At 40.1% G+C, this 26,296-nt stretch overlaps 2 protein-coding genes across 3 annotated transcripts; both read right to left on the reverse strand.

Annotated features, from left to right (window-relative positions):
- Nucleotides 1-512: 512 nt before the first annotated feature.
- Nucleotides 513-12,965, reverse strand: tfcp2 (transcription factor CP2). Of its 2 annotated transcripts, none has more exons than XM_083919371.1 (16): nucleotides 12,711-12,965; nucleotides 11,692-11,890; nucleotides 10,504-10,655; nucleotides 9,622-9,698; nucleotides 9,376-9,481; nucleotides 9,030-9,136; nucleotides 8,573-8,725; nucleotides 8,368-8,478; nucleotides 7,458-7,546; nucleotides 7,229-7,277; nucleotides 6,312-6,405; nucleotides 4,062-4,152; nucleotides 3,844-3,950; nucleotides 2,043-2,185; nucleotides 1,838-1,889; nucleotides 513-1,710 (listed from the first exon to the last, which is right to left on the reverse strand). In XM_083919371.1, exons 2-16 carry the CDS (start codon nucleotides 11,811-11,813, stop codon nucleotides 1,673-1,675), a joined length of 1,491 nt encoding a protein of 496 aa, XP_083775497.1. In that variant the 5' UTR covers nucleotides 11,814-11,890; nucleotides 12,711-12,965; the 3' UTR covers nucleotides 513-1,672. The 2 variants fall into 2 exon arrangements, with proteins under 2 accessions (XP_083775497.1, XP_083775496.1); XM_083919370.1 differs by having other exon boundaries at nucleotides 9,622-9,693; nucleotides 10,466-10,655.
- Nucleotides 12,966-14,329: 1,364 nt separating this feature from the next.
- Nucleotides 14,330-25,642, reverse strand: pou6f1 (POU class 6 homeobox 1). Its single transcript, XM_083919447.1, has 11 exons — nucleotides 25,364-25,642; nucleotides 24,073-24,166; nucleotides 23,008-23,197; nucleotides 22,729-22,865; nucleotides 21,409-21,634; nucleotides 20,404-20,639; nucleotides 20,165-20,293; nucleotides 17,319-17,678; nucleotides 17,025-17,160; nucleotides 16,773-16,941; nucleotides 14,330-16,289 (listed from the first exon to the last, which is right to left on the reverse strand). Exons 2-11 carry the CDS (start codon nucleotides 24,124-24,126, stop codon nucleotides 15,944-15,946), a joined length of 1,983 nt encoding a protein of 660 aa, XP_083775573.1. The 5' UTR covers nucleotides 24,127-24,166; nucleotides 25,364-25,642; the 3' UTR covers nucleotides 14,330-15,943.
- Nucleotides 25,643-26,296: the final 654 nt, after the last annotated feature.

Consider the following 26,296-nt stretch of genomic DNA (forward strand, 5'->3'; position numbering starts at 1 on the left):
CAATTCAAGCACTTTTGCTTTCTAGGCCTTTTTCACGCAAATTCACACACTTTCAAAAACCTGTGGGAACAACAATAAATGCAATACTTGTGACCTTTCCTCTCCAAGGAGCTTAAACCTGGGGTAGACTGTATTTTTAGCAATGTTGGGCAAAATAAAAAAATTCCCTTATATGCCATCATACTGTAATTCAAGTTTTCTGAGAGAAAACTAGACTTCTGCACCGAGTCTTAGCTGTTTTCAGGCTTTAGAAAATGTACCCCTGGAGGGTGACTTTGACCAATCACAGGTCATTTCAGAGAGAGCGAGTGTTCCTATTGGCTCAGGACAGAGAGGAGAGGGAGAGCTGCAGATGAGGTCTCACTCTGCTTCAAGTTTTCCCATTTTGCTTATTACCTACTGCAGCTTTAAGGACATTTAGGATAGACAGGTTGTTAAAAATGTACATTTTTTTATTTTTGCAAACATTGTAAGGAGACAGACAGCACCCCTGTAAATGGCAATGTCTTTTAATAATGCTGACGAGATGGGTCAAAGATGGATATCTAAAATGTCACGCTATCACTGAACATAAACTAACCATATCTTCTCACATGCAGCTCTGGTGTGCCCAACAGCTCCATTACATTAGTAGTTGGAAGTGGTAACATCCCGAAAACAACGGAGAGACTTAAGTGTGTTAAAACATATTTTTTAAAAGAAAAGAAACACATGATTCCTTATGAAAATAATAATAAAACCTATTTACAAATAAGGTTGGAAAATGGCCAAAGGAAAAAAATGATGAAATGAGCTCAAGAAGCTGATAAGGATAGGAAGCACATGGACCAGAGAGTTTGCTGGTGTAGCCACTGTGGTCACAGACAGTGTTTCATCATCATTCAAGGTTCATAAGCAACAACCACAAGAGCCAGTATGCTCGACACTAATTACAGGGATCTAACAGTGTTTGGGAGACTGTAAAAAAAAAGGTCACAGTTCAAACCAGTAAAAGGGTGACATTGTTCGCTTTCAAAGGAATCACAGCTTGATTCCAACAGTTTTTCTTAATGTCCCAATTGCTGATTTGATGCCTCTTGTGTTTTTTTGATGCAACCATGTGATTGTGTTTGCTGTACCATGTTTCCCTCAGACTGGATTAAGTGGATCCCGGCAAGGCAACCTAGCATGAAGAGGAGGAATTCTGCATTGCAGGCTGAAAGTCAACCACTGTCAGAGTAACTATCTCTCTTTTTTTGTCACTTTGATTTTTTTTAATGCTGATTTGGTTTGTTGTTGGGTTTTTTTAAACAGATGGCAAACTGTTTCAGGGCTTTGGCACACCAGATGCTAAGCTAACAAATAAACAGTGATTTAGCAGCTGTAGTGCCGCTAACCTCCTTCATGAGACATGAGCGACAGAGGAGAATGCAACCATTCAAGGGAGACAAATCAGGTCAAGAAGGCTATTGTTCACTTCACTGTGGTCACAGTCACTACCTCAAAAGTAAGACAATAAGGTATAGTGAGGGGAGGGACAGGTGCTTCAGTCGCGTGTTCCTCCTAGCAGCCTCAAGACGGTTTTCTCGGGGCGTACCCACGTATTCCACGAACAGCAAGGAATAGGAAGCTCTAGAGGGGCTGACTTGATCGGGTCTAAAGAAGAGAGCAACGCTTTTCTCCTGCCCAGTATTCACTTCAAGATGATGTGGTAGCAGTCATTAGTGTCATCTGGGAAGAAATGTTCAAATAAAAATGGCGTTATAAATAAAATTGCAATGACAAAGTTCATCAAGTCTCTATGTCAAATGTAGAAACACATAAGTCATCATCATTTATGAACGCAACACTCAAATACCTTTCATTGTGTCCAAAACAAAACATACTTCATCCTGGAAGTTCTGAATCATCTGTTAAAGAGAGAGAGCAAATGTTTAATGCAGGAGGGAAACAAGCTCAAGCTGTTTACTAGCATTTGTAAAGACAACGATCGGTTCTGCATCATCTGTGACTGTGATGTTAAAGTGTAGCCTTGGTAAAGGCAGTGAGCGGGGAAAGCTTACCTCATCACTGACCAGCACATGGATGCCAGTGGGACCCTGTTTAAAGATCTGATTTATCTGCCTGGGTGAGATGTTGAAGAGCTGAGCGATCTTCTCTGTCAGCTCAGCAGCTGTGAGCTCCTCCAGGTAAATGGCGTGATATACTGCAGGAACACAGCAGGTACAAAAACATTTTTTTTCACCTGCCATTTCTAGACAGTACAATCTGTACTTAATGTGCTAGCATGTGCTATGATTCTAATGTGGTTTTAGGCAGATTTTAAACTTGTAAATATTGAATGTCTTTATTCTGTAACAATTTACTCCAAACAAAAATACAACACAAGTCAGAGTCCTCGTGTGCAAAGCGAGTGATGCATTTTACTTTAAAATCTACACCAACATTAACTTAGATTAAGGTGCAAGCAGCTGCTATAACCGATTTGTCAAGCCTGGGAGAGAAGGCATAATACTTTGTTTACGACCGAGCTGGAAAATAACATTGTAATGAAATTAAATATTTGAACACTGCAACAGGATTTATATTCATCTTTTTTTGTGTGTCTTGTAAACCCATGAGGGTTGGGCACTTTGTGTGCATGACAGGAAAATATAAATAAATCAATAAAAACATAAAGAATAGTGACTTGAGATACATTTAAGGAAACGTACACATTTTCATTTCTTTCCAACAGTTAGGCGAGAAGATTAATATCACTGTCACGCCTGCACAGTAAATACGAGGCTACTGCCAGCAGCCAATTAGCTAAGCATAAAGCCTTGAAACAGGGTAACAGTTAACATGGCTCTTTGCAAAGGAAACAAAATCTAGGTAACAAAATAGTTACCTGGCAACCTCACAGTCACAACAGAACTACAGGAATTATCATAACAAATCACATTTACCATACAGATGTGAAAAAAGCAAATACTTATATTATTACTTTAAAAACAGAAAATTCAAGTAAACACATCCCAGTGCTTGCAACGCTCTTCCTGTCAATGGATGAGCGGGAAGTGCAGTACAAAAAAAGCTAAAGCGAGGGCTGCGTATCATTTAAGATATTGTAATATTTTTTAATGTATTTTGTGATCGCCACTAAATCGTTTTTATGCCAATGTTGGATGATATGGTGGCCTCGAAAGACCATCCTGATCTTGCGAGCTCCATCGAACTCTATTTTACCCCCAGATCAGTCTGGTAAACTGCAGCAGAGAAAATTTGCAGAAGGTTGCCCCAGTGACCGAATCAATCAGCGTTGGTTTTGAGGCCCTCGAAGTGTGACACAACGAGAAGCTGCTGTACAGTGTTAACAACATGGCGGCTTCCACGGATGAGCTGAGCAAGCCACTCACTAACTTTTGTCTCTTGGCTCATTCTGTTGGAATATAGACCGGGCACCTGAAACTGTGCCTTTTATCCGTGATCTCACGCTACACAAACAGCAAATATCCTTTACCGATATGGTGTTTACTTTGCCTTGACGCTCTGTTAGCACGCCATGCGCTATATTGATCTAATTGGTTGACTTGGCCTGCCTATCACCATCTTTGCTGGTGATGGACAGATGATTTATCCAATCAGTAACCAGTATTTCTGCCTCTTCCCAAAAGATCTCCTACTGAGAGTTCCCAGATGGATATGCTGAGCAAATGCGAATTATGCGAATCAATCCATCTGGCGGAGTCAGGTGATATGGTACAGTGATGCTGGGATTTTGTGATGTGCTTCCTAAATGCTCAAGCATCCTGTCCGGAATTCAAACTTTAACTGATGCCCTTTGCTATGACAAGTATGCTTGAACCCTGAACATGCACTAACCAAAGAAAGTGTTGGCGGCAGCATCTCCGTTTTCATGTTTCGGCTGCTGCTCCCGTGTCTGCTGAGACTCCTGGCATACATAGATGGTCAGCCTCGGGCGTACCACCCTGTAGAGATGATGTACAGAGAAGAGAGAAAAGAAAATGTCAATAGATGCGTGAAGCTTTCCTTGATATATAAGGTGAATTAAATAATATAAGATGGGATTAAAGACTCACCGTCCCTTGAGTGCATTGAAGAGTCTTATACCGTCAGCTGGTCCACAGATCTGAATGACATCCTCCCTGGTCAGCTTCAACAGGTCTGCTCCTGATACACAAAAAACAAAACCTTGCTTAAGTAAGCAAAACCACAGTTTACATGTACACCAAACAGGGTCAGCTACAGACCACAATCCCAGGGGCTGGCAGGGATTCAGTGTCCTGCTTTTGGACACTTGAGCAGAGTGGATGTTTTGTGCCCTGCAGGGTTGAGGTCCCCAAGAGAATAACAGCCTCTTTTCATCTTTATACTTACATCAAATCTGTGGACTCTAAATAATACCAGAGATCCTGGCTACCGTCCTTTTCATATATGGAATATTTAACAATCAATTCTTTAAAAAGAGCATTGACACCACTATAGAGGACTGTGAGGTGCCACACAGGTGCACTACTTTTGAACAAACTGTGCTGTCAGTAAAGGGAAGTAAAAACTGAAATAGCCTGCTATAAGGGAGTGTCCTACATATTCTACTTTTCACATCACTTTTAGACTTAGAATGCATTTTGTCCTTTTCTACCGGTGTATTTATATATATATATGTATAAAAAAAATATATATATAAAATATATATATTTATATACACATATATATATATATATATATATATATATATATATATATATACACATATATATATATATATATATATATATATATATTGTTAATTGTAATTTTTTGTTTTTGTCACCTGCCTAGGCACTACAGATTTAAATTAGCATTCCTGCTAACGCTAGCCTATTTACAGCTTATATTTTATAATGATGTCTATTACCATGCACTGTCCCTGATTTCCATGATATTTGGTAGAAGGATGTAGCATGAGCCAAGGAAGAGGCCATTACATTTTGGAGCTGATCTGAATCACTGGGTGGGTACACAATTTATTTTTCTCTTTTGTTAAAAGTCCAAGATATAACACGGCCCATGTGCTCTCTGAGTGTCCTTCTAGCTTATCTATGCAGCTGGAATAAAAGTCTATTACCATTACTTTATACTAATAGCATATTTGTTGTTATTATGCCCCGCCGTCTGTGTGAGAGGCCTTTGAACTGGCAACAGAGGTAGTCAAAGAGTCGCAACAGTGCCACGCCTACATCTGTGTGAAAGGGAAAGCCGAAAGGGCAGATTGAATCACAGTAGGGGCAGCTGTGGCTCAGTTGGTAGAGCGGGCCAATGTCTGAAGGGTTGGTGGTTCGATCCCCGCCCTGCCCTACTTGTGTCATGGTTGTTGTTGCAAGAGACTTTACCCGCCTTGCCTCAAGTCATGTGTATGACTGCTGTATGTTTGAGGAGGTGGTCGGAGAGGCCTTAGGCGCTGATTAGCAGCCACGCTTCCGTCAGTCTGCCCCAGGGCAGCTGTGACTACTACGTAGTTTACCACCACCATGTATGTCTGTGTGAATGAATGGAACCTGGACTGAGAAAGTACTGAGAATCCAATCTAATCCATTACAGAAGTGATGATGAGTCAACTGACAAGCAGGTCAAAAAGTGACAAAGCAGCGTTCAGGGCAGCCTAAAATGATTTACAGAAAAGAACATTGTGCACAATAATCCGCAGTCTTTTCCAGGCTCTCTCTTTTATTTCTATTCCTCTCTCAAACACACACACATGGCGCCATCTATGTCCTTCTCTCTAATGACAGTTGTGATACCGTGAAAACTGTGAAACTGTATAAAGTTGGCAGTTTGCTGGTTGGGTCAGCTTGGAGTGGTTGATTAACAACGCAGATCGTCTTAACACCACCTTTGTTTGGTCTGTGTGAATGACGAAAAAGCCGGCGTTCCTTTTGTTGCAACGCTTTTACAGAATCTATGTGTGAAAAGCCCTTAAATGAATACCTTTATAAAAAAAATAAAGGGAATAAGTGCTTAAGACAAGTTAATTAAGTGATCATTTTATGGTGCTCTGTAAAGGCATACACAAAGGGCATTTTGTTTTTCTTTGTGCACGTTTTGCCTCTTATGCTGCTGTGGCCTTTACAATAATCAGACAGCACTGAATTGTGCGGTGTTGAAAGTGACATATAAATACTCTGAATGCTGCTGTGAGATTAATGTAGAAGGGACTCACGCTTTTATTAAGAAATGAGACCCGCACACGTGTACGGCTCTTTGCTCCCTAAAATGTGACAAATGAAAGGTCTAGCTGTTTTATGGCAGTCACAAGTGATACTAAAATTTTTGTTTAAGAGGCATTTTACCTGAGAAGTTTGTGAAGAGTCGACAGAAGGGTGAGAAGCGGTTTCTTAAAAGCCACTGTTGTGCATCCTGTGGTGTTGCTGTGGGTAACAAATTCTGTGGAGGAAAAAAAACAAGACAGAATCCAGAATAAAATTCTTAATTGCAACAATCCCAAACCGTATGTCAGAGTCAGCTTATAGAAGTCACATGTGCAATTACTGCCATTTTCTAAAACTAATGCAAGAAAATGCTGAAAATCAACAAGATACACATAAACACAAAGAAAATTGGTAGAGCCGACTACGGCTGCCATCAGTGATGTCAAAATTGTCAAGAGATTCTTCAAAATTCATCCTTAGACAATAACAAACAATGAAAGTCTCATTTTAATACAGAAATGAACATGACATATTTGAGAGGATACATTTTTTGATGCAGTAACTCTAAATACCAATACGCCTAAATCTATTTAACCTTTTCAACACATCTAACCCTCAGTTAATTTATAATGTGAGCAGAAATACTGCAACACTTTCACTTATGATGAGGTCTAATAATCTATACATAACCTTCTTGGGTGATATCATCCATCCTTCATCTCTAAATAAATGTAAGTATCTAAAGCATAACAATTTAGCTTGACATCATCGAAATATACAGTATGAAATATTCTGATAATAGAAGCATTGAATAGTTCCTTGTAACGTGCTTAGAACATGTCTAGAACGTGAGCAAACCTTGAATTTTTGCATTATAAATGTTTTTCACACCTTGAGGTAGGTTATGCTTTTTTATGCTTTCAAAGTGCCTTAGAGAATCTAGTGTGAGGCAGAGGTTTAACACCCAGATTTCAGCTTTGAATTTGTCAATATTATTATTAATGTGTAGGCAGGAGGCAGCCAAGCAGTGAATCCAGAAAAGATGCACTTGTACTTACATCTGCTACCTGAACGACAGGCTCCGGTTGGTGGTTTGGTGATCCATTTCTAAAAAAGGATGAAAAATGTACCATGTTAGAACCCTGGTAGAACACAGGACCCCACATCAAGAAGAATCTAAACATCAAATGTGCTCCTCACTAAGCAAAGCCACACAGCTTCTATGTCAAATGTATGGCAAATCAAATTAAAGCGGCATTAATCGTGAAGTATTGACAGAACTTATACCCTTCCAGAACTGGGAAGCTGTTGGGCGTGCTGTTGAAGCCAGGAGATGGGGAGTTGCTCACATATGTGACCTCAGGCCAAGGACAGCACTGCAAAGAACACTTGTGTTATTGTGGCATCTCAGAAATACATGTCTACTGCCACCACTGATACGCTGCAGCTTTTCACTACATTTAATTTCTGTTTCGGCGTCATTCCCAATTTTATTTCCTAGTTTCAAATAATTTGTTGCAATTTGAGCTGAAACCTCATGAATCGATTAGATTGACATAAATGTATCTAGTTGTAGTTTGTTGCAAGCAATTCTGCCAATCATTCTCTGATCACAGCTTCTGAATGTGAGGGAATTGCTGTTTTTCTCTGTATTATATTGTAAAGTGAAGTTCTTTGATACCTTGGGCTCTGGGAAATTGTGATGAACATTTCTACCAGTTATTTGACATTTCAAGGACAAAACAATCGTAAAATAATCTGTAGTTGCAGCTCTAGTTGGAATGGATGTGACACTTGGACCCACAGCCCATTACACAATTGTTTTTGTTCTTTTCCCAGGACACTTTTTGGAAGCACAACCTTCATGTTAAAATAAGACTGTGTTTCATTTTCATGGTTTTAAAATCAGCTTTGATGCCCAAGTAAATGTGTGCACATACAAGGATTCGTTGCTCTCTATGTCCATGCAAATAAACAGACATACGTCTTAGAACAAGGACAACAAAGCTGAATAAAGGTAAACAAAAATTTTGACTACTAGTTATAGATATGAATATATATAAACAATTATCAATGTATATAAAACAGAACCACAACACAATGTGTAGAAGAGCGAAAGGGTGCTGTACTAAACAAGAATTTAATAATATAACATTTTCTTAATCTAATCTCTTTAACATACTAGTATCTTGCTAACCTCGGTCAGGATTGTGGTTTTATAGGAGGGCTGGTACTTTTCCTTTTCCTGTGGCGCCCTCTTCTCCATCTTCTCCCTGTCAGTCTTCTGCTTTCTGTCCGCGCCTTTCGGCTGAAACAAGTCATGTGGGAGTCATTTTTGATGGTGGTCAGAAATAACAAATGTTTGCATTGCAGTGCATCAATGTGTCTTCTCATTCCCTCACCTTGAAGACTTTGACCTGACAGGAGGCAGAGTGGAGGTGTTCTGTGTACTCTTCGTTCTCATTCTCTTTAAACGTGTCGATCTGGATTCTGAAAGGCACACCCTTTTCTCCACCGTGCTTGCGCATGGTGAATTCTGTGCTGATGCAGTGTACCTAAAAAGTAAGGAAAATTAAAATTGAATTTAGGACAGGAATAATGACATGACAAAAAAATAAGGTCAGTGGTCTGTATTGATAAATAAGCAGATCTTGGCAGAACTGTATTAGTAATTACTGCCAGCAAAAGGACATTCAGGTCACTTGACAGTTTGTTTAACAAAATAGATGAATAAATTAATAAATATTAACAAGCTTAGCTCTATGATGCCTAACAAATCAAAATTGGCTGGGATTACTGATATTGCTTTAAATTAATGAAAGTAATTCAGGAAAACAAGAGTGTTGTCCGTCATGCTACCTGGATAAAAACTGAGGTTCTTTTTGATGGGTCCCAAAGGAACTCCACAGTGTTAAGCTGAGTAGGGTTAGCCCTGGGGTCGATTATGCCGACGGACATGGGGATATCTGCAATGAATCAATATAAAACAGGCTGTTATGAAAACCATCTTCTCCATTATATCCATAATGACAGCTAAACCTTGTACTCATAGCTCAGGCCAACAGTCAACATCCTGAATTTATCCAAACAATACTGGATGGGTAATATGCATACAGGGCTGTGCTGCAACAATCTTTACACACACACAAATCCTATCCAAATACATAAGAACCAGAACCTTCTGAAGCCATCGTTCAGTGCTCACCCAGGTCGAGGATGCGGTCTCCAGGCCTGTTCCAGCGCCATCCCTCCAACTGCTGGTGCTCTGTGTACTGAAGTCGTCTGTCATGAAAGACCACACGGATGATGCTCTGAAATTCAGGAGAGATTCTTTCTTACAAAGAAATCAAGGCAGATGTAAATGAAGCTAACACGTTTACACTGGTTTCTACCGGCAGATCTGTGTGAATCTAATGTAATGTATGTGAGAACTGGAATGTCTGACTCTTACCTTCACCATTTTATCAGTGATTTCCGGTAGTTCCCCAATTTTCCGATTGTCAAGCATTCTAATTTCATAGGACTGCCCTGCAATGACAAATACATAGTGAATAAAACGGTCTCAACAAACATTCACACTTGATATCTAACCTTTGCAGTCATACGCATCACGATAATGCATAACTTACATCCTTCTTTGGTCATTTATTTTGTAGACCAGAGTAATGCACAATATGAAACTATTATGATACAGAATGTTGCCCGTGGTAACAGCATGACTTTACAGTCAATGCTGCAGTATCATAAACTGCGAGATAATCATGATGCATCACAATTAGGGCTGCAGCTAACAATTAATTCATTATTTCATAGTTGATTAATCTATCGATTACTTTCTCAATTTATCGATAAGTTGTTTGGTCTATAAAATGTCAGAAAATGGTGAAAAATGTTTTAATTAGTGTTTCCTAAAGCCCAGGATCACGTCTTCAAATCCCTGTTTTGTCCACATCTGAAAGATATTCAGTTTACTATCATAGATAAGTGAAAAAAAAGTTATTATTCAGATTTAAGTAGCTGGAGATTTTTTTTAATTACTCAGACCAATTAATTAATTATCAAAATATTTATAATTAATGAATGAAATAGTTGGTTCATCTTTGTAGCTCTAATCACGAGGCCGGTGCAACACAAAATAAAAAGATACCACTAAATATTTTTCACATTTTCACAACAGGCTGAATGCATCACTGCATTGGTGCCACTGTATCAAAAACACCCTCACTGACAATAAATTACTAGAACAAAAGGCAAATGAAGTTGCTTTCAGTGGTTCTTGACATCAATAGGCTTACACAAAGCTGAACTGTGTGGTTGGGATCCTGGTGCTGACCTTGGTTGAGGTAGGTGAGTGTTTCATCGTGCAGTTTAACGGCTGGCGAGGTAGCGGCACACAGAACATACTGAAAGGGAAGGATCTTGTCCTCCGAGTCTGGAGGCAGGTTGGACTCCTCCTGTTTGAAGATGGGGAGGGCAAGCACATCGCTGGAGAACAGAGACAAAAGAACAACGCTGTTAGTGATCTGCCAAAGCCGGGTCACCCCACTGTGGGACATGCTCATTATTTCCTTTATTAAAAAAAGTCATCAGTAGATTAAAGTTTATATTTAATTGTTTGGGCTGATTTTTTTTCAACCTTATGATAAATTAAAATGTTATGTCCAATGAAGAGTCTTACACAACACTTGAGGCTGAATGGCTGTTTGTCAGCTTTGCAGCTCATTAATTATAATGGGGGCAACACTACTAAATACCAAGGTATCCAGTCAGTATATCATTGCTCCTCTCAACATCTCTCAACAGAGAAATTTGAGGAACAATCATGCACTTTGCAGCTTGTACAGTATCATTTAACAGAGCAGCTAACCAGTCGGAAAAGAACCTTTTTCTTTTTAATAAATTTGCAAAGAATTCTACATTCCTGTTTATGCTATGTCGCTATGGGGCATTGAGTGAAAATTGATGAGGGAAACTGTGGACTATTTTTACATAAGGCTAACTGCAACATTACAAAACGGGAAAAAAGTAAAGGGGTCTAGATACTTTCTGCATGCATGTATTCATGTTTGAAGTCAAAGAAGACTGATGTGGACACAAAGCCTATGTGAGAGCCTTAAAAAGATACCAATACCTTTATGAAGAGTATCTTATCTATTCAACATAAAGTGGTCAAATATGTTCTGCAAATTATGGGAATTTGAAAACAACAGTTCAAAAATAAAATAAATATGAGAAACAAACTGCAAAGCAAGTTTAACAGTCATACAATCACACTGTTAAAGCTGTAGTTCAAGTCAAACACAAGAATTAAGCCGGTGATGGTTCCACTAACTTCAAAAAATAAATGACAACTTATGGAGGCATCACTTGAGGGAGCCATTACGGTTACTGTTTAAATACAGTCCATCCATTTTAAACATGTTTAGCCTGTAAAGAAGTTTTGTGATTATTTTAGTGCAGCACTAGCAGCACTCATGTGTAACAGGGCTCAACCCGTCCAAAAAAACAAAGAGAAGAGTACCTCATGCTGTATGCCCCAGCACCAAGCTCCTGCCCAATGCCCGAGAGACTGGCATCAAAGTCCTGGACCAGTCCGGACTCGATCACTTCATCTGTGAGAGGCAACTTCAGAGCCCACGCCATGGTGACGATAGGGAGATCTCAACAGAGTGCAGATCTGGCTAAAAACTTGCGCCAAAGTTTTCCCACAACCTTCCAATCTTTAGTGGAGAAAGTGAAAGAAGTTTGTTATCATTAAATGTGTCTCTATTTTTTTTAAATCATGAAAATAAGGCAACATGTGAATCGAGGTTCCTACACCTTTTCCAAAGTCAAGTTAAAGTACATTTTTAGCATTTCATGGTGCATTTTCTTGCTTTTACAGCACCTTACAGATGTGGTAAACTATACATTTGTATACAGTACAAAACTCAGTTTTCAGTATACTTCATTTCAGTTGTCCAGCACATTAAATTAGATGTTAGTGTCCTATAAACAACCAACATTATGTTTTAAGACAGCAAAAACAGAAAACAAAATAATTACAGGCTTCAAAAGTCAATTTAATGGAAGCAGAATACAAAGATGATTACAGGCTTAAACTCAATTTGTAGAAAATAAATAAATAATAAAATATGAGACATCAAGACTTACAAACAGTTACAACCGAAAGGACGAAATTAAAGTATAAAAATAGAAACAAAACGAGAAAAAAGGCTAGTTATCCACTGAGCACAGTTGTGAGATGAGAAGTGGCATAATTAAACGTGGCTCCATTTCCAAAACTCGTGAAAACAATGCAACTAATTCGATGTGTTATCGAAGGACATACCCAACATAACAAAACAGGGTTACATGAGCCGATTTTGTTGACATAAACATGTTGTTTTGCTGAACGCAGAGCTCGTGAGGTTAACGGTTTAGTCGCTCACGTTTTAAGCAACTGTTTAAGATGAAAAATAACTCGTGTAAAGCCACATTATTTTAGTCTCCATTCTCTTTATTAAGTAAGATAAATTAAATTGGAGAACCAGCTCATACCTGTAACTGAGAGTGTAGCTACTTGCTAACACTGCGACAGTTTCACGCCATCATGTCGCGCTCCTTCGCCACAGCAGCACTAAAATAAACATGACGAGCTACAAGCTAAGGTGCTAACTTAGCAACAATAACCCTTATTTGCTTCACTTATTGGGGTATCACGAGAACAAAGTGTCCCCGGTAGACATATCTATGTGTTAGAAACGCGTCAGAATGAGCTTCGACTCCTAAAAATATATTTAATATAATGTCTTGCTTTTGTTTGTTTATCTTGCTTCGTCTGAAAAAATGAGCTTCCGTAACTTCCGGTTCCACTTTTCTTCTTCGTGTTATTATTTCACAGGACCAGTAAAGCACGTTGGGGCTCCTTAGCGCCACCCACCGATATGGTCGGTAGCACATGCGGTTTATGGAGGGGAGTCTACTGCCGAGAGCAGAGATCTTCAACAGGGGGTCCTCAGTGTCTGCAGGGGGTCCGCCAAGTTGTTTTAAAATCCTTCCTTCCAAGGTTTTTTAGTTTGTTTTTTTAAATATGTCTGAAAATATACATTAATACGAAAGCATGTCCAGCTGGGAGGAGGCCTCGGGGAAGACCCAGGACCAGTTGGAGAGATTATATCTCTACACTGGCCTGGGAACGCCTCAGGATCCCCCAGTTAGAGCTGGTTGATGTGGCCCAGGAAAGGGAAGTTTGGGGTCCCCTGCTAAAGCTGCTGCCCCCGCGACCCGACCCCGGATAAGAGACTGAAGATGAGATGAGATGAGACGAATGCAGTGTATTATTAGCAAAGATGAATTTGTAAAAATAAATGAATAAAAATACATATATTTACCAACCTTGATGGTAGACTTGTAGGCAAGCCAGCCACTAAGGAAGCCATGCACAGATACAATTGAGCTGAAGGATTCAATGGCCTCCAAATATTTATGTAACATATGATGTATAAATATATGAATATGTTAATAATGACAATATTGTAAAAAATAATTACAATAAATATTGTATTATCTTAGTATTGTATGCACCATACAAATATGTGTGTATAGGTTTTAGGCCACCATAGCTGTTGGGCTCAGTTTAATATGCAACTTAATTTAATATAATATTTGTCGTAAGGGTTCCTGCTTCGTCTCTTTCAGCTAAGGGGTCCTTGGCCTAAAAGACGATGGAGACCCCTGTTAGAGGTTATATTTCATTGTTAAATTAATACAATTGTCCATTTTTGTGGTCAGTGGTCACTATCAAATACAGTCAATGCAAATTCTGACATATACCAATACTCAACAATAAGGAGTGATTAATAAAAACAGAGTTTATTGATCTGACAGAAAATTACAAAAGCATCCAACTTCTGTTGCTCCCTTTTCTCTGAACGTTTTATGTGCTTTGCAGAATCAAAATGACTAATAGCTGGTATCTTAATATTATTATAATTTAGCTCTTCTTTTCTCTATGGATAACTTAGTATTATTAAACAATATGATATATTGTCTTCCCATATTGAACATGAATAAAAACACATATTAAAGCAATAATTTTGTAATATAACTAATCTTAGCTATTGCAATATAGTTTATCGATTCAAAATGATTGAAAAGGAAATTATAAGTTGGGCCAAAAATGCACCATAAAATTCACAAAATAAAAGGTGATTAATAACATATTAGCATTTACATTTCACCTGCATAACAATTGTAAATCTCAGTGATAGATGTTGCTTTTAATTGCAATTTTGTCAATACTGCTACATTTTGCAAAGCAAAGATTTTTGCTTTTAAAGAAAACGTTAAAATGCAAAATTAAATTCTTCCACAAACATAACTTAAACCTTGCACTGTCCATGAACCATACATAACCTTTTTACTTTGCCTGCTGTCACTAAAGTGCAAAGACTTCTCGACGAATCTGCAAAGATCAAGAAAACCGCCATATTATTGTTCCTACAGAAAATAACTTCATACTGCTCGTGCAAACATTCCTCTAACTCATTCAGATGGAAAAGTCATAACACATAAAAAAACTTCCTTGTCTGAACAGTTAATTATATTTTTTTAATTCAGTAATTCGATTGATATTAGGCTTAAGAGTATCTAAAAATCTGGCGCTAATGTTTCCAGGCAACATCAGACTATTTTAAGTGGACTTCATAATAGGCCAATTAAACTCCTATTTTGAAAATATAATTTGAACTTTTAAAAAATGCAGCAGAAGCATTGTCAAGCCATTAAGGGAACAGTCACAACGGTGAATAAAGAGGAAACACAAAATACTCTCAGAGTATTATAAGCACATTAAACAGGGCACATACAGTATGTGTATTTGCACAATCAGCAACTCACAAATAAAACAAACATTATTTTTAAAAAACGTACACTTGTAGCATCATAGGCTACAACTTCATTTTGTTGAATCTGTTGTCCAAGGAACATCAGAACTGATCCTCTCTACGAACACCAGACAGCGTGGCACATTTCACGCTGCTGAGTAAAAGTATAAAAGCCAAAGAAGAGGAAATCACAACAGATTTTAAGCTCATCTTTGTGATTATCAATAAGAAACAACAAAAATGACGATTGTCCCAGAACTTTGTTGCAGAGTCATGAGTCCACAGATAGCGACGTATCCTTTGGCATTCATTAGACATCTTAATTCTGATGAAATAAGGTTATCGCCTACTTTTAGTCGACATAACCTTTTTATGTTTGCAAAGCTGCTCATGTGGTACAAATATCATGATAATGTAAAACAAATGAGCAGCTAGATTTTTGAAAACATCCGTGGTGGCAAAAGCATGTTATTCAAATATCAGCGTAATGTCCGCCATTGTGACAAAGTGACAATTATGTGACTAAAATCAATGTGACTCAATGCACTGCCACTTAATATATTTCAGAGGAATGGCCTATAAAACCATGTATAAAAATTCATCAAATGTTTTTTTTTAATTACGACATGTTATTATCACTGTATTATTATCACTGTATATGATAAAAAAGGACCATGCAGTTTGACTTTATACCCACCACACAGGAGTTGTGTACACATACAATAACAACTCATCTTAAGTACTCTTTTATAACACGTTTCCTTAGTTTTCTGAAAAAGTTCATATTCCTTAATGGAGTTTGGCTTGTTTTTATAACACAATTCACAACTGTGTTGCTGTATTCAATGTTCAACTTCCAAAAAACAACCAAGAAATCAGTGGCAAACCCTCAGAGAATGGAGGTCGCTACTGAACCTGGAAGACATTGATTTTGCTTGTGTTTTTCAGCGTCTGTCGCCGGTTGCAGAACCATACTCGTACAACCTCTCGATCATAGTTTAACTCTCTTGCAATTTCTGTAATCTCTTGGCCTGTCGGCAATGCATTCTTCTCAAAGTAGGTATTGAGAACTTCTATCGCCTGCGGTGTGAAGCTGGTACGTCGCTTGCGTTTTTTGGACGGTTCGCCGCCAACAAACTCCATGAGATTCTGCTGGCCTTTCTGGTTCCAGTGCTCGGCCTCGGCCAGCCACTTCTCCAACACCGGCTTCAACTTCTGAGCACTCTTGGGTGTGATATCCAGCTTTTCAAACCTGTGGTAGAAAAGGAAGTTCAGTCTGATTTATTTCCTGAGAACACACACTGTACACACACATTTAGCTGTTGCCCCCACCCACAGCAGTTCATTGCTTAGCTTCCGTGTCGGTATACTCCCGCCTGCTTCTCCAAACTGGGGAGTGCCACCTACTGTAGGTAACACGCTTACTATGGATAAGTAGCTCATATAAGTCCACTTTTAAAAAATCTGAAATGTCAAACATATGTCACTGTGATACACTCACTGACATAATTAGAGCAGATGGGTAGATGTCTGCATGGGTGCTTGAACTACATTCATATTCTAATATATATAACTATTGTGTGCATGCAAATAAGGCCAGTGTATGCACATATCAAATGCATCGTATACAGGCTTTATAATGAGAAAATAGTGTAGAATAGTGGGGTTATGTCTTTACAATACATTACGGAAGGAAGCTTCCATGTGCAAGGCAACATGAACGGGAGTCATTTACCTGCATATGGCAGACTGGCTGTAGGCCGGACCCTCAGTTGCAGTTAGAGCCTGCCCTACTTGGGTCTGAGTAAGCCCCAAGGACAGCCGACGGATCTTGAAATTCTTGGCAAACTCTCGAATCTCTTCCAGATTAATGCCTTCCTCGCTGCTGACCACCTGCTGGGGCTCTGTAAATGTGAAGAATCGGGTTAAAAATAACTACCTACTAAGAAAGAAGCTATGTTTAGATATAAGGAGCAGGTGTACGTACTGCTGACAAGCTGGCCCACTTTTGCCATGTCTCCACAGGTGATGGGTACTGTGGGGGAGTATGGGGTGGCAGTCTTCAGTACAGACGGCTGCGGGGCGATGATGATTGGTGACTGACTGACAGTTGTTACCGAAGCCTGGGAGGGAACAAATACAGTATACTCTTATATGTAACCTTCAATGATGCAAATGGGAAAGTCTCAGCATATTTAAATGCCTTAAACATATGCCAATTAGCTGAGTCTATTCAAAGAGTATGTCGTATTTTTTTTTCAGACTGATTTGTGTTGTTTACCTGTGTGATAGGTTTGGCAAGTGTTGGAGTATTAACGGCTTTCGGCAGAACTGCAGCAGACGTTACAACTGCAGATCCATTCCCTACTGTGGCAATGATCTGGCCCTGGGTGTTGAGAAGCAGCTGTGGAGTGACAGTCTGGACCTGGAGACCCTGGAACCCCTGGAGCCCCTGGAGCCCCTGGATTCCCTGGAGTCCCTGGAGCCCCTGGAGTCCCTGGAGTCCCTGGAGCCCCTGGAGACCCTGGAGACCCTGGAGTCCCTGGAGTCCCTGTAGCCCCTGGAGTCCCTGGATGGTTGGTGTTGCAGCCCCTCCAGCCAGTGAGGCTGGGTTCAACAACAGCGGGAGGGTTCCTATGACCTGTAAATATTGTTTGAATTAAAGAGAAATACATGTGAATCTCTCTGTGATAGTTTGCACTTACCAAACCCACTTTCAGAACATCCAACATCCTGCCAAGTATGTCCTATTAGCAGTTCACTTGGAATAAAATCATGTCTTTCGAGATTAAACACTGCAGCACTAACCCCAAAGAGCTGCCATAATGGTTAGATTGAGTAATGGAACTGTTTGAGAGGACAAATCAGTTTTCACAGAAATTGTCTCACACTCCACTGACTTGAAATAGCACAGCTGATAGATGGCAACTGGAGGATGGGCCTTTTATTCGCTCCACCGTCAACAGCACAAAAGCATTTTGATTCTCCTGAGAGAGGGTGTGATTAGCAATCGGTATGCATCAAAATGAACATGTGCAAAAAATGTTAATGACACTATGTAAATAGAACACTTGGCCTTTCTCATTTATTATGACTTCTTTATTATGTAGTCAGTCAAAGTCTAGAAGTCTTTTTTGGCTGCTGATATACACTTCAAAGGAAAAGATGATGTTATCCTCTCCTCCCTCAAGACAGCCATTGTAACTTCCATCTTTAAATCTGGTTATCACCATGGCACTTAATTATGACTTAATTAATTAATAATTACAGATCCATCAGCATATTGCCAGTCATATCAAAAGTGATCAAGGAAGTTGTTGCCGAACAGTTATCTACACACTTGAGTAATATGGATCCATGCACCCCATGCAATTTGGCTTTAGAGCTAACCACTCTACGGAAACCGCTTGCTGTCTATTTCTAGAGACCATCAAGGCTAGTCTAGACAAGGGAGGAGTGGTGGGGGCCGTCTTCTTAGACCTACGTAGGGCCTTTGACACTGTAAACCACTCTGTGCTGCTGTCCAAACTGTCCCATTTTTATCTTTCACCCAGTGTTCTGTCTTGGCTAGAATCATATCTCAGTAGTCCCACCCAATATGTGAGGATTAAAGACAAAATATCCTCCAGAGAACCTGCACATTGGGGGTACCGCAAGGATCAGTCCTAGGACCACTAACTATCATCAGCCATGGGAAAAATCTCAGAGTGGCTCAGTGACTCATGCCTTATGCTGAATACAGAAAAGACGGTAACCTTGTATTTCTCTAACAAACGGAACTTCAGCCAACGTCCAAATGTTGTTGTAAATGGCCAGATCATAAAAACTGTTGATGAATTCAAATATCTAGGTGTCACTTTAGATTCCACTTTGACGTTCAAAAAACATATTAAAACAATGTGCCACACGCTAAAATACAATATACAATATTCACCACATTCATAATCCACTGTCACTTGACGCTGCCAAATCCTATCTGAACGCCGTGATTCTGTCACACGCACTGTATTGTACATCACCTGGTCCCAGGCCAGTACGACAGCTGTGAATCCAGTAAGATCACTTTACAATCAGTCTCTGAAAATACTTGACAAGAAACCCTGAAAGCATCATCACTGTAATATACTTAACAAATACAAAATGTTGAGCTTTGACAACTTAATCATGTTTTCAAATATCCGCCTAATGCATAAAATCATCCACAACGCAGCAGCTCGCCCCCTGAAGAACTTTGTGCAGCCTCGCTCTGAAGCTCTCAATAGAACCCTAAGATCGGTAACACAGGGGGGCTGCAGCGTTCCAAAACCAAAAACTGCCTTCTCCCATTCAGCATTCTCCTGCAAAACCATTAGTGAGTGGAATAGACTTCCAGAGTACCTCAAAAAAACCACTCACTACCTCTGTTTCACTCATAATGTCAGAAACTGGATACTGAGTCAGCAGTCGTGCCAGCACTGAGTCAGGGACCTCTGTAGATAGAATACCAGTAGGTTCCTGTAGGTATGGGACTACCATTAGGCTACCTTGGTGGGTACCTCCAGGGATGGAGCTATCCTCGTAGGTGGCCCTTTCTCCCCTCTTAAATACTAATTGCACAGAACTATAAGCACTTTATGTGAAATCCTACGTACTTGAATCTTTCTGTTTTATTTGAAATATCCAGAACATGCGCACTTTAGGTAGGCATCATACTTGTGTCCTATGTACTTTATAAAGTGTCCTATGTACTTGAATAGTCATTTTAAATACTCAGAACATTTCAGCGCACCTTAAGTAGGCTTTGTGATTAACATGTTGTTTGTTTATTTTTAATTGCCATGTTGTCACAGTCCTTGTTGTATTTTATTGTACCTATGTTACCTCATTTTATTGTACCAAGGACTACAGATGGAAATTAGTGACTCCGCTAAAGCTGGTGCAGCCATCTTTGTATCTATTTTTAAAAAATGAATGCCACTGCACACTGTCCTTACTAAATAAATAAATAAATATTTAGGGCCTTCAGCTGTAAGTACAAAGTAAAAGAGGTAAGGCAGATTTGGGGGGGACGGCAAGACGGACATCATTAGTCAAATCCAATGTCACAAATAAAACATAATATAAACTGAGTTGTTTTATGGCACCCACCTGTCCCTGGGCATTCGTGATAATCTGGCTGGTGAGGCCAGCCATGTTGGACATGGCACTGGTAATGATGGGAGTGGAGGTGAGGGAACTGAGGAACTGGGGCTGTGCTCCCAAGGAAGCAGCGTTGATCTGAGCAGAACAACACAGCATGTGTAAGCAGCACAGGAATAAATCAAATAGCACGACTCACATGATACAAACAGCACAGAAAGTATGAATCCTTGATGCAGCATTCTTACAATGGCAGGATTGATGGAGAGTCCTGCAGTCTGGAGGGCCGCTAAAGATATGTTGGACTGGGAGACTGTAGTGGCCGCCTGTGCTGCCGCCACCTGAGCGGCGGTAACCTGAGCATTGGTCACCTGTGTTGACGGAGATGTCACCTGCACGGACTGTATGGAAGCTGCTTGAGGCTGGAACATCGTCTGTGCAGTTGTCTGCAGTTGGGGCTGGACAGAGTTCAGGACTGTCGCAGCTGGGTAAAAAAAAAGAAGCAAGCTGTTATTGTCCTGTAATGAAGTAATTCATTGTCACAATAAAGACTAGCAAACATTTTAACATGACTAAGAGTCTACTTAGAGTTTACAGCTGCGCTGTTGCTTAAATTCTCTGATCAATAAAATACAGCACATCTTCTAGCCTCCATGTTGTTTCCATATTGCGACTGAAAGCTCTTGAACAAACCGATCGTAACGACGACTCCCAACTCCCAAAATATGACTGTCCGAGGAGCATGTGAAAGCACCACTGGGCTTGGTGGAGGTCTGAGCTGACTTCGTGCCATTCTAGTTTTGCAGGTTCTTGGTTATAAGCAACCGTACTGGACAGATTTTAATTTTGATCTGATGATGGCACAGTAAACAGATGACCAAAGCTAATACAAGTCATCCTGAGGAGAACATCAATGCCTGACCCAAATTTCATGACATTCCATCCAATAGTCAAACGTCAACCTAACATGCTACAGAAGAAATCAACCAAATTCATACGGATTCATCCTCTGGAGACCACGCATGTCTGTACCAACTGTCATCTCAATCCAGCCACTATTATTTTATTTCAGTGTAGCAACAAACTGACATTGCCATTCCTAGAGCCCTGCTGCTAGTGGGCCTAATTAAAACATGTAAGTTATTGTTAAAGATACATTCATTTTGAAGTCAGATGTCAACTGTCATGTTGTCAAAATCTAAATATGAGAGGCTAAATGTGGGGCACACATGCACAGACAGTTTGTGTTTTACCTTGGAGGCCAGCAAAGGGCAGTTTGAGTAGATTTCCGGCCGTGTTAGCTGCCGTGAATCCAGGGAGAGTAGCTACATTGTTGGTAGGCAAGGTGAGAACAGCCAGACCACCCTGGCCACCAATGGAGCCCGCCATACTGATGGGGATGAGCAAGGGCTGCCCCAGGGATCCTGTCTGGGCCATCATACCAGTCATCAGAGTGGCCAAACTTTCCTGGGTCAGCACCTAATGTAGTATGATAGGATATATGCTTTACATCGAGATTTGTGACTGGGTACTGTTTTTTTAGATTATATTTCGACCTCCTTTATCTCTTTTTTACTGAACAGTCATACATTTTTCTAGTTCTTTTTTAAGATATACTGTATTTGATTGTTTTTGTTGTTTGGTTTCCAATGGCTGGTTATGATTCTTCAGTTTGAGGCAGTGTATTTAAGTGTTTAGGATCAAATGTGTTCCATTTTTCACATTTACAAAGCACTGGAGACAACCGCATTGCATAAGCCAGTGACAAGTCAGTAGATCAACTACAGTGGATGAAAAATACTGGCATAATCTCTCTCAGCCACGGATATTGGACCACAAATAACACATGGCGAACGGGGTGAAACACAAATAATGCCCTTCTAAACTCAGGATCTTTTTTGCTCACGGTTTCATTCTAAATATCACAGATATTTCCTGCACTTTCGAGGCTGATGCACCCTGAGCTCTTGTTCCTTACTGTCCCTGGTTTTAAGTCTATAAAACTAATGAGACAATTTAACTATTGACTAAAACAGTGGTTGTCAATCTGGTCTGGTCAGATGAACTTGCGTAACCCTTCATCAATTCCCAATGTCTGTTCCAAACACTATTGATTATATAAGTAGACATTGGTTGTTTTTTTCTCTTACAATTAAACTGTCAATATTTAGGTTGTCTTAGTACTACTATTAGTATTACTATTCCCTGGAGTGAAGCTGAATGTTTCAACCATTTATTCATTACTTTTAGCTATTTATTTCTGCCATTTATTTTAATATTTTAAGCTAGCCGTTTAAACGTCCGTGCTCGCTTACACACTAGTTTTCTTGCACTCTTACATAACTGCAACATGAATTGTTCAGGTGCTATGGCTGATTTATTATTTTAATCAATTTCTATCTTTTCTAATTAGTTGAGCTGCTCCACAATCTTTCCACGTACCCCCTGGCACCAGCTGAAGTAGCCCTGAGGAACCAGTATCTCAGGTAAAATCACTAGACTACAACATCCTTCCTCTGAAGACTTAAGATGAATAATGAAAATGTACTCAGTGTGTGTATTCACAGTCATACCTGCGGACAGCCTTGTACGGTGATGGGCATGGCGGCCTGGGGCTGCGACAGCGACAGACTGACGGGAACAGCAGGAGTCAGCGCTTGGACAGCAGGGGCGGGAGCCTCTACAGACACCACCTGCTGCTCACCCAGCACTGCAGAAGCACAGTCAGGGTTGGGTCTTACTGACATTTGACTGCGCTTTCACAGCTGTTATTAACATTTCAGTACATCCGTGTCATGTACGTATGAATATTGAGCTGCTATCCATCATTATCTAGTGTGACCATGATTTACCTACCACCCCAGCGCCCTGGGGCATGGTGGGGCCGTCCTGCGTGCCGCCAGCCTCAGGTTGCTCTGCAGGCTGAGCCATTCCCTCCTCTACTTTGCATTCACTCTTCCCATCAGGCAGTAATGGTGGCAGAGAGGCATCAACCCCTACCTCTAGCACACGGATGGTCTCATGGCCAGACATCACAATGACCTGCACAGCAATTAGGAGTAAAATGTGACATGACTCATGTGCAAAAAGAAAAAACTATATTTAACTTACTTTGATCAGGGTTCTAAAGGAATCTTGTCGTAGATAAATTAGTAAGAGTTGTGTTTTAGTAACATTTTAATATGGTAAATGTCTCACTTTAACCACATGTAGTGAATCTGATTTTGACTTAACCAATGATTCATGGTAGACCTAGAGGAGAGGCAGCGAGACAACCTGGGCTGGAGGACAATGTTCAGAGAGACAATGCAGGAAGAGAGAGGAGGATGCATACCTGGTTGTCTTTGGCAGGGAATTTCAAAGTGCAGGATTTAAATGGCTGAAAAAAGACTTCTGCAGTCAGACAGTGAATGGCTAAGGAGAACAGAGAAGCCAAGCACACGTTAGGGCACAATGACTCAAAACAAAACACACACAAAGAGACACAAATGAAAAAAAAGCATGAGTACACAACAACAGTGATAAGAGCATCAGCCAACAAGCAGCTCAAGCAATGCTTTCTTCAAAGAAGAAAGTTGTGAAGAGCATTGCTTTTGTTTGCTTACTATGTCTACACAGAGTGTTACTAGATAAAGAAAAACCACGAGAAAGTATTATTAGGCATGGCAGCTTAAAAACGTAAACCCTCACAAGCAGAGCAGCAGGTATTATCAGGTGATAAAACACACGTGCGTCCGGATTTCAATGAGCTTCTGTGGAAGTCGATCATGATATGTATGTTGGCACATGGACAGTGACAAGAGCAAACAGCAGCAAAGAACTTGAGGACAACATCAGGGTTCAGCTGAGCTCAGAGCGGTTACAGTGGGAAGGGAAGGCTGTGCATCATACTTTAACAGGTGACAGGTGAGTGTTACCTGCTCGTTGACAGTAAGAGGGGCATCTTTGGCAGGGGGATCCTGGGAGTTCATGGCCTCGCTGCACCACCACAGTCACGGTCTTCCTGACATTCTGCGTAAACAAACATTAATTAAAGGCCCCGAATTGCGAAACGTTTTATTTTTCTTCTTATAAAGCAGGTTGAGGTGCTTTAAATACCATGAAAGTATTAAGAACGTTCAAATCGACAGAGAAATGCACACAGAAACTTTGTCTTTAAACGAGCCGTCAGGACTTCTGTATGTTTGTGATGTCACAACTGTACTGTATTATAGGTGGAAAGTACCACTACAGTGATGTATAAAGTCATTCCCTGGCTGCAATGACGGTGCAGAGATGCCAAGAGAAGACCTGGAGCAGCTGACCAATCAGAGCGGACTAAGCTTTTTTTTAGTGGGGGTTCTTAAAGAGATAGGCGCAAAAACGGACAGAGGGTGTTTAAGGGTAAACCAGACACACTGAGAAAAATAATGTGTTTTTGAAACATTAAAGCGTGCAAACATGTCCTAATAGAAACCCAAAATATAAGTATAAACCTGAAAATGAGCACAAGGAGAGACCTTTGAACAAACTGAAAGATTTCTCCTCTAAATGTCTAAATACTTAGTCCACTCCTTCTAATGTTTTGCAGCCATTTCAGAAATAAAAAAAATTATAAGTCAAGTTTCATGACGGTGACCCCTGTTAGCTCGCATTAACCCCACTTTAGAGGTGACATGCTGGTTAAAACAGACCCACATGCAGAGGACAGTTCCGTGTTTTTTATTCATGGGTATTTGTGTCATTGCAGGACCAGACTATTTGGAGGGGCCTATATAAACAGGCCATGTTGTGTTGCACTTAACATGCAGAAAAGGTGGTGAAAACACGCCGATCGTGGATATCAAGTGGTTGCATTTGTATCCCAGATAAAAAACAGATTCAAGATGGTGCATTTCCTGCTGCAATGCACTGTTAGAAATGGGGGATCTGTCAAAACTTCCGCGGCTGTTGATGAGCTCCCCACCCCCATACTGGCCAATAAAAGTCTCGGCGCGTCGGCCACTTTTGGAGACGAGCACAAACCACCGCGTACAGGCGACAGAAATCATCTCCAGCCGTGCCTAGAGACCGAATATTATGTATTTCCCTCTCTTTATCATAAATATATAAATTATGCTAATTACGAGCATTGCATATTAACCCAAACTCATTTCCTCTCGCCATTTCGCTGCTGCGCGAGAGGAGCAGGCTCGGGGAAAAAGACTCCGGTTATTATATTCAACTTACCGCGTAAATGCAGCTTATTCTCTGTAATCCCCCCGCTTTTATAAAAGGTCCTTGTCACAGTTTGTTTCAGTCACACACATAATTAAAAATTCATCTCAGCTCCCAGACACAGGCGCTGTGACTGCACACAAAAGAGGCATTTGCATTGATAAGAAGGCTTGCAATGTTGGGATCTCCTCTCTCTCTTAATATTTAATGACGATGCCCTGTTCTCAAACACTTCAGAGTCAGAAATCCTCCAGGTGTCTCAAAAGATCCTACTTGAGCTGTAAAGTCGGATAAAAAATGCCACAAAATTGGCCTTTTGCACTACGTCATGAACATAATTTATGCAAGGAGAAAATCTTGCATTGAAAAATGTCTGCTCCGACTCGCGAGGTGCCATGGTTCTCTTAAAGGGGACGCGCCGCAGATACAGGCACAGTGGGGAGAAGCGCGCTCCAGCGCTGGCGTCCAAAGAATCCATGTTTGGGCACCGTGCTGTACACAGAACCCTTCAAGGGAAGCTGCATATCCACAAAGCTAAAGTCTACAAATCTCCACCAAACTTTAATCCCTTCAAATTAGAATTCCGTCACTATTTTGAGTCTGTCCAAATTATCAATAATAAGAAATGTAATTACACCACAGATAAGTTACTTGACTTCTTTAAAGATTTATAACTGTATAGCCCGAGTCTTAATTTAAGTTCTTTACAGGTATCTATTTTTAATTTATTCATTGTCTTTTTTTCTCTATGCCTCTGTATCTTCATATGTAATGGTCATTACAATTGAATGTGTATTATTTTTTGAAAGGAAAACTAATTGTCTTTACACACATATATTGTTGTCAAGTATGATGCCATACTGTTCTGTTTGTATTATATTTGTTCAAATTGCAAATAAAGAATTAAAAGTGTTAAAGTGTTGTACATATAACACTTTCATATAT

This window comes from Echiichthys vipera, assembly GCF_963691815.1.
Source record: "Echiichthys vipera genome assembly, chromosome: 9".
NCBI classification, from domain to species: Eukaryota; Metazoa; Chordata; class Actinopteri; order Perciformes; family Trachinidae; genus Echiichthys; species Echiichthys vipera.

Bases quoted from the DNA above. Each gene is read 5' to 3' on its own strand.
- tfcp2 (XM_083919370.1), bottom strand. From the start codon at position 11,813: ATGGCGTGGGCTCTGAAGTTGCCTCTCACAGATGAAGTGATCGAGTCC. The intron at 6,406-7,228 runs GTAAGTACAAGT...TTTCCTCCACAG, and splicing joins CTGTCGTTCAGGTAGCAGAT to AATTTGTTACCCACAGCAAC. The intron at 1,711-1,837 runs GTATTTGAGTGT...ATTTCTTCCCAG, and splicing joins TGTTTTGGACACAATGAAAG to ATGACACTAATGACTGCTAC.
- pou6f1 (XM_083919447.1), bottom strand. From the start codon at position 24,126: ATGAACTCCCAGGATCCCCCTGCCAAAGATGCCCCTCTTACTGTCAAC. The intron at 20,640-21,408 runs GTAAAACACAAA...TTTTTTACCCAG, and splicing joins GCCCTTTGCTGGCCTCCAAG to CTGCGACAGTCCTGAACTCT. The intron at 17,161-17,318 runs GTAAACAACACA...GTTCCCTCCCAG, and splicing joins TTGCCAAACCTATCACACAG to GCTTCGGTAACAACTGTCAG.